Source organism: Lycium ferocissimum, chromosome 10 (genome assembly GCF_029784015.1).
Source record: "Lycium ferocissimum isolate CSIRO_LF1 chromosome 10, AGI_CSIRO_Lferr_CH_V1, whole genome shotgun sequence".
NCBI classification, from domain to species: domain Eukaryota; kingdom Viridiplantae; phylum Streptophyta; class Magnoliopsida; order Solanales; family Solanaceae; genus Lycium; species Lycium ferocissimum.
In genome coordinates this window covers 10354830-10372519 of record NC_081351.1, presented here as the reverse complement: position 1 = coordinate 10372519, position 17690 = coordinate 10354830, and the positions used below count along the sequence as shown (strand labels likewise).

The window sequence follows — 17690 nt, the reverse complement described above, 5'->3', positions numbered from 1 at the left end:
TCCATAAGAATCGGAGGTTAAACGGAACGACGAGAGTAACTTCGAAAAACTGGGAGTTATACGGCCAACTTATACGGCCTGTATAATTTATACGGTCCATATAAGGGACCGTATCACCTGTCCAGAGAAAGGGTCTTCCACTGGAAGTATTATACGTTCACATATACGGACCGTATAAGTTATACGGACCGTATATGTGTCTGTATAACACCGTCGGGATAGATTTTTAATTTTATATAAAGAGACCTCCAAGTCCTCATTTTTCATTTCATCCTTCCTCCACACCTCAAGAAAGCTCTAGAATATTCTCCATACTATTTTAACATATACCCAAGAGAAATCAAGAGTTAAACATCAAGAGTTGATGGAATCAAGAACATGAATTCTCATTAGGGTTTATTCAAGTCAAGAACTTCTCTGAGTGGTGAAGTTGGGGTTTCTCAAGTGAAGTGTTTTCATCTAAAGACCATTCCCACATTATCAAAGGTAAGATTTATGTTCATTTTATGTTATTAGGAGTATTGAGAGGTTAAAAGACTTGGATTATGGAAGGGAGGAGGATGTGGAGTGTAACTACGAAAATAGTAATGTTCTTGAATAGTGACTTGATTTGGACTATAGTTCTTGACATGTTATGAATATAATCTTGTTATAAATGCTATTAAGCGTGTTGAAGAAGCATTGTGTGTTGACAAATACGATATAGTGTGGTGATTTTAGTTATGGATGAGTTGAAATGGAATTGGGAGAATTGAATGATGTATGGTTGATGAAGATTGTTGATTATGACATTATGAATGATGCTATTGATGTTTGAGAGTTGTTATATCATATGGAGAAAGTTGTAGAAACAAAGGAAATGCTGCCCAATTCTTATTAGCCCTTTGTCGCTCTAGTTTAAGCTTAAATATGTTTTCGGTTATCTAATCCAAGCACGAATTCCTTTGAATGTAGAATTACGAACTTGGAAGGAAGCGTATAGTCGGAAAGTTAGAAAGGCGTAAAGGTATGTCAAGCTAGTCCCTTCTTTTACTGAGGCATGATTCCTATGACATGATTTCCCTTATCTTTCCATGACTTTCTTACACTCCGGAAATTATGAGTCCATGTTTATAAAGAGCTTCCCATGAGATAAAGATAAGAGATATGTTACGAATATGATAATGATGATGATGAGTTTAAGTCTAAAGATTCTAAAGCTTATGATATGATATTCCTACGAAGCTAATGATTCTTATGTGATTCTTTGATGTTGCTCATTGTTGTTACACTCACCTTATAATGCTAGTTCCTTCAAGGTGAGGCATGATGATTATGACTACTCCATAATGGAATCAGGGTTCTCGACCTTACGTCACTCCGATAGAGTTATAGCTTATCTTTGAGTTCTTATGCATGCTTTATGACGAATATATGATAGTGAGATTACACCGTGCCTATATGGCCGTGCAGACACCGCTATGGTGGGCAGCATATACACTATGTCTAGAGGGCATGGGCAGACACCACTAGTGGGCAGCATGAGATGTTTACCCCGGACGCGGGAGGCCTGGTCGCAGGCTAATGATGATCACACCGTACCTATATGGTCGGGCAGTTTATATATGCACACTTGATATGATGATGATGTTTATGATGAAAGTTAGCATGTATTGTTCTGTTTTAAATGATCTTTAGTTACGGGTTGTTTCCTTATTTGAAGTTTCCTTTCTTCTTCGATATGTTATTATTGTTCATGCCTTACATATTCAGTACAATGTTCGTACTGATGTCCTTTCTTTTTGGACGCTGTGTTCATGCCCACAGGTAGACAGGGAGGTGACCCAGATTCATAGAAGCTCATCAGCAGATTTACAAGAGCACTCCATTAATCCGGAGGTGCTATTTGATACATTATTTTGTGTATTTATTTGGACACGGTGGGGTCCTGTCCCGTCCTTATGTCTCAGTACTCTAGTAGACGCTTGTAGATGCATATGTGTGGGTAGTAGTTGTCTCATGAACATATTATTGTTTATTTGTATGTCATTTCTGTAGCCGTGAGGGCTTATGTATATTTATGTATTGCTTTGGAGTTTATATGAGTTCAGAATGAGTATGATGACTAGCGTCACGAGTGGTGCTCGGTAGTCAGCTCCGGGTACCCGTCATAGCCCCCTAGTCAGGTCGTGACAAAGGTTTTCCTTGTACAATGTTTTCCCAACCTTTTTGCGATGCTATAACTTCGTATCCATACGACTAGCTTGCGGTGGCTATTTCGCTTAACTTCTTATCTTAGTCCCTTATTTACCTCGAGTGCCATTTTACTCAATCATTCTCTACTTCTTCATTACTGAACTTCCTATTACACCTTTATCTTGAAATTTCGAATAATTCCTTCCTTGAAATGTTATCTCCCAATCTTCATTTAGTCATGCATATGACTAACTGGTTATGTTTATCATAAAATCATCCTTACACCTTACCAGCCTGCTAGCGTAATATTCCTTTGCGGTAGTTTCCAATTCCTTTTTGCTACAATCTTCCTATCTTTACAAGGCATACTTCTGATCCCATACTTGTCGTTTCGTCTTGCCCCCTTAAGGTGTTAATCCACTACTCTACATTTGACATCCCATTTAGCCCTCCTTTTTCCTGTAGGTACATACTGCTAGTAATTTCTGCGACTAATCTTAACCATAACTATTCATCTTTGTGTTTGTCTGGGCGGTTGCACGCATATATAAAAGGTCACATACTTTTATAGACATATTGGCCCTGGATGGGTCTAATCTTTCATTGTAGAGATCTGCATAATTTTCCTTACTGTCCTTCCAAAAATCACCCTTCTCCTATTACTCGCTTTCCCATTTCATCACTGTAATAGTATCTAGCACAAAATTCTATTCTCCAAAAATCTACGCTGATTGTCAATATTCCTCCTCTTCTTCATTACATACACGCTCGTTCTTTAGGCAAGTCTCTTTTAGACTAAAAATTCGTCTCCTCAATGAAGGGCGTATTTTATATCAACTTGCAACTTCCTACTCATTTATTTCCCATCATATAGTTAATTCTTCCAGAATATCTCTCACTTCCTTCATTAACTATTCAGCCTTGTATTACTAGCTCAATAATCCTATGATGGTAAACTTCTGGAGGGAAATTTTTCCGTACCTGGGTCCTACCTTTGTCTTATACATACCTGTGAGAATCTCATATTTCATATATCCTTACACTCGTACCTTTGTATAGCTCTTGCCAATATACTCTATACGATAAGAAAGCCCTCATCAATATCTAACTTATTGAACAACATACATCGTTCTTTTACTTCTTCTAACCAATCATATCCCTTTTTAACATTCAAAACGATAACTATCCTTGGCGAATCTTGCATTCCGCATCCTATCCCCTTTAGACATTAAACATCATCATACTTATAATTGATACCCTTTTCTGCTTCCGTAATTCCTGCCTTACCTCTTTCTACTCGTAAATCATCCACATATTTACATTCAAGTGTCATATTTAAACATATACCTATCCTTTCCACTTCTTGCCTCAAGGAGAAAATGCAACTCCAATCTAATCATATCAATGTTTTATTAATAAAACACTTCTAAGGTTGCTAACCACTCACAGTATAACCACAGTCGTTTGCTATCGCCCAACTGAAAATCCATCAAACTTCTCTTCTTTTTAAGTCTTATCGGTAGTACTTCGGAGGTTATCTTACAAAAATTACACATGATATATCAATACCATCCTCGGGGGTGTATAAAAATTATTACCAAAATAATTGTGCTTGACGTCATCACTCATCCCCTCGTACTCTACTATCTTCCCTTACATACAAGTCATTCGTATCTTATGGATTCCTCTTGATACCCATCATTTGTGATTCTGTAGATATAATCTCTTCGTCGAACTATGTTCCCCACACATGCCTTCCTAATTAATCGTACTACTGCCTTAATACCACAACATATCTTTTCCACTGTTCTCTCAACATATTCACAATTTTAACCCATCATCTAACCACAACTTCACTCTAGATTCCTCTTTAACATTACTCTTTTCCTTTCCCTAACATACTCATTGGGGTTTTACAACTTACCATTGTTACATACCATAAAACGTTTCAAGATCATACTTTCTTAATTTTAACACCTTATCAAAGCGACAGATGCACCTTCCATCAGTAGTTGCTCTGGTCCTGAAATTTCGATGGATGTGAGCCTCTCCATAGCCCTACTCTAGAACCCTGATCTGGCACGAATCGCTTTAACATGGACTGAAAAAATTCTCCTTCCTGCTATCCCTCTGTCGGTCGTTCACCACCATTCGGAACTTCTAAAAATGTACCAACTATACTAACCTATCCGGTCCGGCCACCACCTTCATTTGAACCTTGCTCTGAAGATACCATCAAGTCTTGGTTAATAGGGTCCTCGGGCTGCAAACTCCTCGATTTCTCGTAAAAGCCCTGCACTCTCCAATGATCTACTATAATTTGAAGCTTGGGGATCAACTCCCAACATTGACCTCTCCCTTCTTTACCCAGCTATGGCCAAAGGAGGAACTAGCAACATCGGGGCTTCTTCTGACTCCTCTACTCTTATCAAAGTCGATGATATTTGTAGCATTGATTCATCCTGAACCTCTGACGGGTCTATTTCCATAGAGGACATGATCTCGAATGAGTCTGTCTCAATAGAGGGTACATCCTCCCTTGGGTCCTCCTCCAAAGTGTAACTTAATCCTCCCCCTGTCATCATTACAATCCTCGAATCGCCGGTAGTCTTTTCTAAAGCAGTCGTCATCAAAATCTAAAACAACAGAGGTTAGGGTTGAAGATTTGTACCCTATTACTCGGCTCTATAGCACGATCTAGAATAAAAAGAAAAGTAACCATCCTAAATGCCCTGCAACCTCTTGTTTATAAGTGTAGTGCGCTTCACACCCATAAACAAGACTTTACTGGACACTACTCGAAGACAAACCCTAGAATGCTTGCTCTGATACTACTTTTGTCACGACCTAACCAGAGGGCCATGACGATTGTGCACCCGGAGCTAACCTACCGAGTACCACAAAACATACATACATATCATATCCATACCTAAGTGGGCCATTGCGCCAGCTAGTATATCTCATAGTCTGTAGGGGACACAAGTCTGAAAGAGCTATACATATATATACACATCATCAAACTAGGCCCATGTATACAAGCCAACAAGGCTGTCAAAATGATATAACAAAATATGGACGGGGAAAGTCATAGAACATCTAACTGTACATATCTATCTACGAGCTTCTACTGGAGTACATAACATATTAAGGATGGGATAGGACCCCGCCATACCCATCTGTACACAAAGGAACCATACCAACTGGACTACAACTCCGAAACAAGTGGAGTGCCCGCGTACAGCCGCTGAGAAGGCAGCCTAAGAGACTGAACCATCTCCCCGTCTACCGGCAAGCATGAACGCAGTGTCTACAAATAAAAGGATATCAGTACGATTGATGTACTGAGTATGTAAGGCATGAATAGCAACATAATATAAAGATATGGAAAGTAACACGAGATACGAGAGATAACATGTACATCTGAATGCCTCTTAAGGCAGATATCATGCATGCTTAGATTTTAAAAAAACATTTTCATACATACATATATATAGTATCCTGCGCGGCAATTTAAGCTCGGTGTTATCATCATCATCCCGCGTCCGAGGCATCCCGTGATCGGGGTAACATCATAATCTGCCCACTGCAGTGGTGTGCATATTTACGTGCCTGCCCGGCCAACTATAGTGTGGCGTGGTGTGAGAAAATACACACATATATAAAGCATGCATGAGAGCCACAAATAAAAGCTATAAATCTATCGGAGTGACGTAAGGTCGGTAAACCTCCGATTATCATTATGGAACTATCATCATGAACATATCTCACCTTGAAGGAACAATAATCATAAGATGAGATCAGCATCAGTGAATGAGATCAATAACCATAAGATAAAGATCAATAAATCATGAGACAATTATCAACATTATCATAAGAACCTCAAGAACCATAAGCTTCTAGCATTTCTAAAAATAAGGACATTATGGATATCATACGAATGGGTTTGTATCAAAAAGATCATGCTGTAAGAAAGAAAGGGACAGCCTTAACATACCTCGTCGTCTCCTTAACTACTCAACGCCTATCCTCCCGAGCTTGTAAATCTACATGCAAGATGATTCGCACTTTGGGTAAGTCATTGAAATGCTTAGTGGTCAAACTGAATTAATGAATGAGCTAATGAAAATTGGGCAGCATTTCCCCTTATATCTTCTATTTACTCCAACTCAAACAACTCCCAAAACAAAAATAAAAACATCAATAATTCCATAATCAAAAGATTACATTCCAATTATACTCAATACAATCCCAAAACTTCTTTTCATAAACAATCCATAACAAGAACTTCAATACGACCCCTTATACACTTGTATACCACACTTTATCAACATCATTATTACCCCTCGTAACAATATTATACTCATAATATGCTAACAATTATAGCTCAAGTTAATTTACAACTCAAAATATCATAAATTCATCTTTGAACTTTTCCCCATAACTCTTTTCACTTTTTAAGACTTGCTACACCTTCAAATCAACTTAACATAAGAGATAAGATGAAGAACATATCTCTTATTTGAATAATTTCAACTCACACAACTTACTCCAAGACTTAATCCCCACAAATCCAAGTAAAAGCAAGAACATCCAACTTCCATAAATTAACTTAGGTTTTCAAGGTTAATTTTCTCTTGATTTGATTTGGAATGATTTGGAGTGTTTATGGATGTTAAGGGAAGCTTAAAGAGACATTAGAGATTTTATTTTGGTGAAAAATGAGGCCCAAGTCATGGGGAAATCAATATCTAGGCCAAGTCCACCAACTTAAATTTTCTGGAAATTCGGGCAAAGTATGTGTTACTGTTCATCCCATACTTTCAAAGTACGTGCTATTGTTCATCCCATACTTTCAAGTACGTGCTACTATCATCCCATACTTGGAGGTAAAAAAAAAAAATTCAACTTTCTAGAAATTTCGGGTAAAGTATGTCCAAAATGTACGAGACGTTCATTTTTGTACGGGCCATAACTTATCCCGTAATTCTCAGAATTGTGATATGTCAGTTGCATTGGAAAGAAGACTCGTTGAACTTGAATTTACGTAGATTATAGATTCCATAACTCCTCATATTTTAGGAGATATGGCTCTCTCAAATTTGACCAAAATTTCTGTCTAAAATTCTACCATGTTTTCCCAAAGTTTTGACAAACTTAATTCCTTCAATTTGCTTGATCCCGGAACCTTTAGACACTTACTTAATACTTGTTAAAAGTATTCCTTAACTTTATAAAGGTTCCATGACCTCTCCGGGCTTACGTTAGTTTACTTACGACACAATGACGCGAAATTGTTTGACGTGTAACATGTTTGTCATGTAGTATCTTGATTATGTCATTGTTGATGTTGTTATTGATGTTTGGGAGTTGTTTTTAATTGGTTGGAGTAGATAATATAGGGGAAATGTTGTCTGAATTCCGTTAACTTATTAACTAGCTAAGTTTGAGTGTGAAAGTGTTCCTATGGCCTGATTTTAGTATGAATCATCTTGAGTGTAGATTGTTAGGCTCGGAAGGTAGACTTTGAGTGGCTAAGTAAGAAACAAGGTATGTTAAGGCTGTCCCTTTCTTTCTTAAGGCATTATCCTATTGTTATGAACCTTCACAAATGATGTCCATACTGATTCCTCTCATAGAAATGCTAGAAGTTTACATTCTTGATGTTCTTAAGATATTATTGATGTCGGTCTCACCTTATGATTATTGTTCCTTCAAGGTGAGATATGTCAATGATGTTAGCTCCACAATGAATATCGGAGGTTTAACGACTTTACGTCACTCCGATGAATTTAGAAATGTGTTCTTAAGGTATGTTTTGTAAGACATGAATAGTATGCTAGTTATAGGATTCTCTAATGAGGTACATCATGTTAGAAGGAAGGCTTATGATGTATCCAGGAATTGACTAAGGGTTAGTTAATCAGGAAGAAGTCTTGATGGCTTGGAAATGTGTTTATAAGTCTTATGTGATCATGTAGGGATCAACACATTAGTAGTGACCATCACGGCTGTATAAGAGTTACTATGTCAGTTATAAGATCCCTAATAGGGCATATGATATTAGAAAGTAAAGCTCTTGACATATTCGCGAGGCAGTCAAGGTTGGGTCAATTCGGAAGGTGTTCTAATAGTTTAGAAGTATGTTTATAAGACTAAGGGCTACTTAAATGTAATAGATACAGAACAAACACTAGAAGTATAAAAAGGGTACCTACAGGGAATATTTAGATCGGGTTGCACGTTCCGCAACACATGCTTTCATATATGGATCGGGTTGCATGTTCCATAACACATGCATTTATATTTACCACTGGTCTAAAGCTAGTTGGGCAGATATGTAATTACCACCATGCTACGACTAGTTGGGCAGTTATTACCACCGTGCTACGACCGGTCGGGCAGTTACCACTGGTTAGTTGGGCATATAGCATCAGGATGATAAATAGGTCAGGACCACAGTATTATACATAGATGTAGTTAAGCACATGATAATACAAAGAGACATATATGCTAGATTTACATCGGTAGCTCCGAAGTGCCAGGTTGATTCTTATCATTGTTCTTTATAGTATATGTTTATTATGTTACGTTTTTCGCCTTACATACTCGGTATATTATTCGTACTGACGACCCTCGGGGCGCTGCATTTCATGCCCACCGATATTGAGATACAGGTTGACACATCTCTCAGTAAGAAACCAGCTCAGCAGGCAGTGTCGTGGCACTCCACTTGCTCCGGAGTTGCTCTATGAGTCAGCATGGCTGCGTATGCATTTGCATGGGTATGGTAGGGTCCCATCTCGGCCACATTATGTCACGTACTCTAGTAGTGGCTCGTAAACAGATATGCACAGTTAGACGTCCCATGGTCATGTAGGTCTATAGTATGTTGTATCAGTATTATGGATAGCCTTGCCGGCATATGTGCTTGGGATTAGCTTGATAATGTAAGTATATTGTGTTTTGGGATTGTGTCCCATACAGCTTATGGTATCTATGAGTTAGTATTATATCCCACTCAGGTATCACTAAGAGATGCATATATGTGGTGCTCGATAGGTTAGATCCGGGTGCCCGTCAAGGCCCTCTGATTGGGTCGTGACAGAAGTGGTATCAGAGCAGTTCATCCTAGGATTTGTCTATGAGTCGTGTCCAGTAGAGTCTTGTTTATGGGTGTGAAGCACGCCACACTTATAAATAGGAGGTTGCAGAGCATTTAGGATGGTTACCCTTCTTTGTATCCTAGATCGTGCTATAGAGCTGAGTCATAGGGTGTAAATCTTCAACCCTGACCTATGTTATTTTACAGTTTGGCGATGACTCCTTCAGAAAGGACTATGGGTGATTCGAGATTTCCATGATGACTGGGGACAAGAAAAGGAGTAATATTAAAGAGGAACCTAGAGTGGAATCTGTGACTAGACAATGGGTTAAAATTGTGAATATGTTGATACTACGGTGAAAAAGAAAAAAAAAAGATATGTTGTGTTAATAAGGCAAAAGTATGATTAATTAGGAAGGGCATGTGTGGGGAACATAGTTCGATAAAGAGACTATATCTACAAAATTACGAATGATGGGTATTAAGAGGAATCAGTAAGATATGAATGACTTGTGAGTAAGGGAAAATAGCACAGTACAAGGGGATGAGCAATGACGTCAGGAACAATTATTGTGGTAATATTATTTATACACCCTTGAGGGTGGTATTGATATATTATATGCAATTCTATTAAGACAAATTTGAAGTATTATGATGGGACTTAAAAAGAAGAGAAGTTTGATGGGATTTTCAGTTGAGTAATAGCAAAGGACTGTGGATACACTGTGAATGGTTATCAACCTTTAAAGTGTTTTATTAATGAGACATCGCTATGATTAGATGGAAGTCATATTTTCCCCTCAAGGTAAGAAGTGGAAAGGATATATATGTGTTTAAATATGATCCTTAAGTGTAAATATGCCAATGATTTACGAGCAGAAAGAGGTGAAACTGGAATTACAGAAACGGAAAGAGTATTGGTTATAAGGATGATGATGCCTAAAGTCTAAAGAGGATATGATACGGAACGTAAGATTTTGCTAGGGATAGCTATTGTTTGAATGTTTAAAAAGGGACATGATTGGTTAGGAAAGATAAAAGAGCGATATATGTCTCTCAATGAGCTAGATTTTGATGAGGGCCTCCTTAATGTATAAAGTATATTAGCAAAGGTGTTATACAGAGATATGAGATTCATATATCTGCATTTATTACCATTACCAAAGGAGATTTAGACTAATACATCATAGCCTTCAGGTTGATAGTATTACAGTTACAGAGGAAGCTCTGCCAAAATTTCCATAAGATATTTGAGAGTTTAACATTCAAGGATGAATGTTTTTAAAGGGGGGAGAATGTTACACCTCAAAAAATTTTGCGTTGTTTGCGTCGTAAGTAAACTAACGTAAGCTTAGAGAGGTCATGGAACCCTTATAAGGTTAAAGAATACTTTTAACAAGTGCGAATCAAATGTCTAAAGGATTCGGGATCAAGCAAATTGAAGGAATTAAGTTTGTCAAAATTTTGAAAAACTTGGCAGAATTTTGGAATGGAAACTCTGGTCCAACTTGAGGGAGGTATATCTATTAGAATATGAGGAGTTATGAAATCCATAACCTATGTAAATTGAAGTTCCTTGAGTCTAGTTTCCAATGCAACAAATCATTCGACGATACGACATCGAAGTAGAAAGTTATGGGCGTTTCAAGACAGGCTACCAGATGGCTTCTCCGAGGGCCCCATTTGGAAGGCCGTGGAACCAACCTTCAAGGGATATAAATAGTCCATTCGCCTCATTTTATCATCATTCTACACTCCCTTGAGCTCTAGAAACCTTCATAAACATCCCCTAAACACTTATAGCCCCTTAGATCAAGAATTCAACAAGATTACACTGAACTAGTTCATGAAAAGTGATTGCTCTTGCTTCTACTTGATGTTGTGGTGAGTTTGGTCTTGAAGAAAGTTGGTGTGGCAAAATTTCTTCAAGTATAAGGTATGTTCTTCATCTCGACTTTGATATTGAGTTGCTTTTGGAGGATTTTAATGGTTTAAAGTGAAGGAAGACATAGTATAATGGTCTTAGTTTGATATGTTGATGTTGTTGGCTTATGGGCTGATTTTCGAAGGAAGACTTGGACAGATCTGTATATGTTTGTCATGTAGTATCTTGATTATGTTATTGTTGATGTTTTTATTGATGTTTTGGAGCTGTTTTGTAATTAGTTGGAGTAGATAACATAGGGGAAATTCTGTCCGAATACCGCTAACTTATTAACTAGCTAAGTTTGAGTGTAAAAGTGTTCCTATGGCCTGATTGTTGTATGAATCATCTTGAATGTAGATTTGCAGGATCAGAAGGTAGACTTTGAGTGGCTAAGTAAGCAGCAAGGTATGTTAAGATTGTCCCGTTCTTTCTTAAGGCGTGATCATATTGTTATGGACTTTCACAAATGATATCCATAATGATTCCTCTCATAGAAATGCTAGAAGCTTACATTCTCGATGTTCTTACGATATTATTGATGTTGGTCTCACCTTATGATTATTGTTCCTTGAAGATGAGATATGTCAATCATATCAGCTCCAAAATGGAAATCAGAGGTTTACCGACCTTACGTCACTCCGATGAATTTAGAAATGTGTTCTTAAGGAATGTTTTGTAAGACATCAATAGTATGAAAGTTATAGAATTCTTTAATGAGGTACTTAATGTTAGAAGGAAGGCTTATGATGTATTCAGGAATTGACTAAGGATTAGTTAATCGGGAAGAAGTCTTGATGGCCTGGAAATGTGTTTATAAGTCTTATGTGATCATGTAGGCATCAACAGATAAGTAGTGACCATCACGGGTTGTATAAGAGTTACTATGTTAGTTATAAGATCCCTAGTAGGGCATATGATATTAGAAAGTAAAGCTCTTGACATATTCACGAGGCAATCAAGGTTGGGTCAATTCGGAAGCTGTTCTAACAATTTAGAAGTATGTTTATAAGACTAAGGGTTACATAAAAGCTAATAGCTACAGAACGAACACTAGAAGTATAAAAGGGGTACCTATAGGGAATATTTGGATCGGGCTGCACGTTCCGCAGCATATGCTTTCATATCTGGATTGGGTTGCACGTTTCGCAACACATGCATTTATATTTACCACTGGTCTACAGCCAGTTGGGCAGATATGTATTTACCACCATGCTACGACTGGTTGGGCAGTTATTACCACTGAGCTATGGTCGGTTGGGCTGTTACCACTAATCAGTTGGGCAAATGTGCTCTGCCATCGGGTGATAATCGGATGGCAGTTACCACCGTACTACGGTCGGTTAGCCAGTTATCACCGATCAGTTGGGCAGATAACATCAGGATGATAAATAGGTCAGGACAACATATTGTACATAGATGTAGTTAAGCACATGATAGTACAGAGAGACATATATGCTAGATTTACATCAGTAGCTCAGCAGTTCTAGGTTGATTCTTATCCTTCTTCTTTACAGCATATGTTTATTATGTTACATTTTCCGCCTTACATACTCGGTACATTATTCATACTGACATCCCTTTGTTAGAGGAGCTGCGTTTCATATCCACAGGTCTTAAGATATAGATTGACGGATCTCTTGGTAAGATACCAGCTTAGCAGGCAGTGTCGTGGCACTCCACTTGCTCCGGAGTTGCTCTGTGAGTCAGCATGGTTTCATATGCATTTGCATGGGTATGGTGGAGCCCTGTCTCTACCACATTATGTCATGTACTCCAGTAGAGTCTCATAGACAGATATGCACAGTTAGACGTTCTATGGTCATCTCGGTCTATAGTCTATATATTGTATCATTATTATGGATAGCCTAGCCGGCATATGTACTTGGGATTAGCTTGATAACGTAAGTATATTTTGTTTTGGGCTTGTATCCCATACAGCTTATGGTATCTACAAGTTAGCATTATAGCCCAATCAGGTATAACTAAGAGATCCATGTATGTGGTGCTCAATAGGTTAGCTCCGGGTGTCCGTCATGACACAAAGTGAGAATGATGTGTTTTTAGAGGTTATCAAGGTCCATGGGATTCAACACTTTAGGACATAACTGCTAAAAAAATGATGAAAGACCAGCTAAAACTGCAGACACTAAGCCATGTAATGCATTCCTCAACACTATCGGCAATAGTTGATGCATACGAGTGGCAATCATGACTTTTTACCCAAATAATCTTCGCCGTTTCACATCAACACATCTCGAGATATTGCTTGAGTAACCACCTGGAACAACCACCTTCATTAAAGTCCTTAAAAAAGTCTTTACGTTCATTTGTCATAGTAAAAATAGCAGAGGGATAATCTCCATGCTCATTAGGCCAACGATCAGATTTTATGCCCATTGATTGTAGATCTTTTCGAGCATTAACATGATCTTTTGACTTTCCAGTTTCAATGAGCAAAGTATTTATCACATTGTCACACACATTTTTCTCAATATGCATTGCATCAATACTGTGATCCAATGAGTTAAACTCCCAATACGGAAGTTCAATATACTTTTTTCTACCGTGCATAATCACTTTGGATATTTTGTTTCCCACGTCTTCATTTTTCTCTTTAACTTCAGTTTTTGGCGTTTTTCTAAAGGAAACATGTAGATTCTCAACTTGTCTTAAAAAATTTTAGCCCGATAACTGTATAGTTGGATTACGTTTGTCAACCGTACCATCAAATTGGACCATCACCAATCTAAACTTGTGACCAGCATTTAGAAGCCAACGATGACCCATAAAGCACCATTTTCTATCTTTGTTGAATTCTACAGGGTATGGTATGGATTTTGCACGTGGGACAAGCAACTTATCATATATGCTTCACCCAGACAGAATACCATATCCTGAAAAATCACTAATTGTCCACATAAATGTTGCTCTCATTTTGAAAGTTTCATTTGACAAAGCATCAAATGTATGAACACCATCCCACAACTCCTTCAATTCATCAATCAAAGGTTGTAAGTTAACATCAAAGTCATTCCCTAGCATTAACTCACCTGGAATTATCATTGAAAGGATGAAATTAGACTGCTTCATGCATACCCTAGGAGGAATGTTGTACAAAATGAGAACCACTGACCAAATGTTGTGATTAGTGCTTATATTTTCGAAAGGATTGAACCCATCACTCAATAAGGCAAGACGAACTTTACATGGATCTTGAGAAAATTTAGGGAATGTGGAGTCAAATTTTTTCCATGCTTCAGCATCTCTTGGATGCCTCAATAAACCATCCTTATGGCAATAGACACTATGCCATCTCATATCAGTGGATGTCTTACTAGACATGAACAGCCTTTGCAGTTGTGGAATTAGAGGAAAAAAGCGAAGGACTTTTGCAGGTTGCAGTTTCTTCTTTTTATTTGCTTCAAGATTACTAGAAAAGATTTTCTTAGCATTTACCTTCATTAGGATGTGCCACATCGTCTGCATTCTTGTCTTTCTTTATGTTCCCCCCCCCCCCCCCCCCGCCCCATATAACATGCAATCATTTGTACGTGTATCTATTTTCTTATAACTAAGACCAAGTTTTTTAATAGTTTCCTTAGCCTTATAGAATGATTTAGAGATCTTTGCATTCTCAAAGGCATCATGGAGTAGCTCTATTATCATTGTCATGGTCTTACCACTCATCCCACACATGTACTTAATGTGATAAAGGCTCACAAGAAAAGACAGCTTTGAGTATTTCAAACACCCTTGATAAAGTTCTTGTTCCCCATCCCTCATTAACTCATAAAACTCTTTAGCTTTATCATTTGGACCATCAGGTAAAGGCAACAGTCTATTTTCGCCTTCAGTTACTGGTCCATGTGACGTGACATGTTCTTGGTCAGCAAGTTTTCCATAGAAGTACTTGAAAACATCATTAACCATGTCTTGCATCGTATCATCACGAGCTTCAATATGTTGACTATCATGTCTAGTGTCTGAAGTTTCTCCTACATCCTTCTCACCATTTAATAACCAAACAGTGTAACCTGTCGGAAAAGGGCTAAGCAACAAGTGATCGAACACCTCTGCTCTTGTTTGAGATAGTTTGAACCCAGAACTAGAACAAGGACATTTAATCATATCATTAGAAGACACATTAGCAAATTCAAAGTCTAAAAATATTTGTAGCTCTTTCTTATACTCAAGTGAAGTATGAGGCTTCACTATCCAACTCTTACCCATCCTAAATAAAGGAGGATTAAATATTCAAACTTAAAAGCGACTTTCCTTGACAAATGTTCAAACAATTCAGTTAGCACAAATTCAGTTACTTTAAACAATATAAATTAATTAAAAACTTAACAAATCTGAGTATTTAAACAAGTGTTGAACCAAATAAACCAGCAACCATACATGTATAGATATCTTAAGTAGCTTATATGACATAGTGAAAAAGTTAAATCAGAACCTCAAAACAGAGCCATCAGACACTTACATTTCAAGTAAGAACTTAAATAACATTTCAGCTTATATTTTCCTTTTCGACTCGTTCAAGTAAGAACTCAAATAACACTTACATTTTCTATTCTGAATTTTTTAATCATCAGCAGCAAAAACCAACAAAAAAATAACACTTACATTTCAAACTAACTTCAGTCATAAGAAAAAATTTTACCGTTGATTAAAATCAAATGTTCAAAATAATCTATGCTGCACAACAAAATATGAAAGAGATATCTCGAACAAAAAAATAAAATTAACACTAGGATAATAAATATCGTCGAAAATCCTCATTTAAGACATGTAAAATGAACTCAAATAATCTCACTGGATTAACTGGAACAATATACTTGAAATTTAGGTTTTAAATATTGCACGCAACCATCAGAAAAGGGAACACAACAAAAGATTAAAAGCAAAAATTAGGGAAAATCACAACCTATAAATTTCAGACCCATTAGAACAAATTCTAGGTTTTAATTTGGTGATTGAGACTTAGTCGAAGCAAAAATTAGAGAAAACACAAATATATATTAAGAACTATAACTGCAAAAATAAAAAGATTCACTTCATGCATGAACAAAAATCAACACATAACCTATTCGGGAAATAAAAACAGAGATTCACTGCATTCAATCAACACATTCTCGAATTTTCACATACATTTCAGATATATGTGAAAGTTAGGGTTTTAAAAATCTCGAAAATGCATAAAAAGAGAAGGAGAGAAATTTTCACGTACGTTTGCAGAATTTTTGATGGAGAAGGTACAGTAGAAATTTCCCAACCATATGAAGCAGCTGTAGAAATTTTCTTGTGAAGTGTTGAAGGTACAGTAGATAGAATGTGTAGAAATTTCTAAAAATTACGGTTGTGTAGGAGTGTTTAAGTTATTAAGTTGTGGGCTCCAATTGTTGGGATCGTTTAAGTTGTAGAAAAATTACAAAAGTAATATAATTATTTAAAAGGCCAAGCTGCCGCTAAGTTCAAATAACTCCAGGAAAAATTAGAATTTACGAAAACGCTGGAAAATGAAAATAAAACCGCCGCTAAATTATGTAATTTATGGGCTCTTATTGAACCGCTATGCCAACCGCCGGGACATCAATGTCTAGCGGCAGTTTGTAGAAACTGCCCCAAAGAAACCGCAGCTAAGAACTTTTTTTTTGGTAGTGACTATTCACCAAATCGCCTGCCATGATTGAAAAATTGTCGGTTTTAGAAGTAGGAGTAGCAGCGATACATTTACGACTAGTATACTATGTTTGTCTTCTATATTAAAAAATGAAAACTCTAGCAGCCACATTTGACAGATATTTTACCATATCTTGCTCCACAATATTTAGTCGATTAAAATAAAATTTCTTGCCTCATTATTGTTCTTTAAGTCAAGTGAACGACTTTCTGACCAGACGCTGATAAACAAAAGTTGCTGAAAAACTCATCTGTCATATTAAATGTCATTTTCTTGCCAAATCAAAAAGCCTATAAAAGCCAAGCCCTATGCAACAATACTTTGCATAACCTATCTAGCCAAATAAACCACCCAAAATATGGAGTTCTTCAACTTCTTTTCCATTTTCCTTTTTGTTTCTTTCCTCTTTTTGTTAACGAAATGGAAGAATTCCAATAACCAAACCAAAAGATTGCCTCCAGGTCCATGGAAATTACCTTTACTTGGAAGCATGTTTCATTTGCTAGGTGGACCCCCACACCGTGTCCTTAGAGATTTAGCCAAAAAATATGGACCAATTATGCATCTTCAACTAGGTGAAGTTTCTGCAGTTGTAGTTACTTCTCCAGAGATGGCCAAACAAGTACTAAAAACTCATGACATTGCTTTTGCATCTAGGCCCGTACTTGAGGCTGCCAAGATTGTTTGTTATAAAGGAACCGACATTGTCTTTTCCCCCTATGGTGATTACTGGAGACAAATGCGTAAGATTTGTCTTTTGGAATTGCTTAGCGCCAAAAATGTCAAGTCATTCAGCTCTATTA

General features: G+C 37.2%; 1 protein-coding gene across 1 annotated transcript; it reads right to left on the bottom strand.

Moving 5' to 3' along the window:
- Positions 1-13448: 13448 nt before the first annotated feature.
- LOC132034590 (uncharacterized) lies at positions 13449-15434 on the bottom strand. Its single transcript, XM_059424986.1, has 3 exons — positions 14740-15434; positions 14080-14634; positions 13449-13842 (listed from the first exon to the last, which is right to left on the bottom strand). The coding sequence occupies exons 1-3, from the start codon at positions 15432-15434 to the stop codon at positions 13449-13451; spliced, it is 1644 nt and encodes a 547-aa protein (XP_059280969.1).
- Positions 15435-17690: the final 2256 nt, after the last annotated feature.

Coding starts and splice junctions, on each gene's coding strand:
- LOC132034590 (XM_059424986.1), bottom strand. CDS start 15,434: ATGGGTAAGAGTTGGATAGTGAAGCCTCATACTTCACTTGAGTATAAG. Junction 14,635..14,739: donor ACACGTACAAATGATTGCAT/GTTATATGGGGC, acceptor AATCTTTTCTAG/TAATCTTGAAGCAAATAAAA. Junction 13,843..14,079: donor GGATATGGTATTCTGTCTGG/GTGAAGCATATA, acceptor TGTTTCCTTTAG/AAAAACGCCAAAAACTGAAG.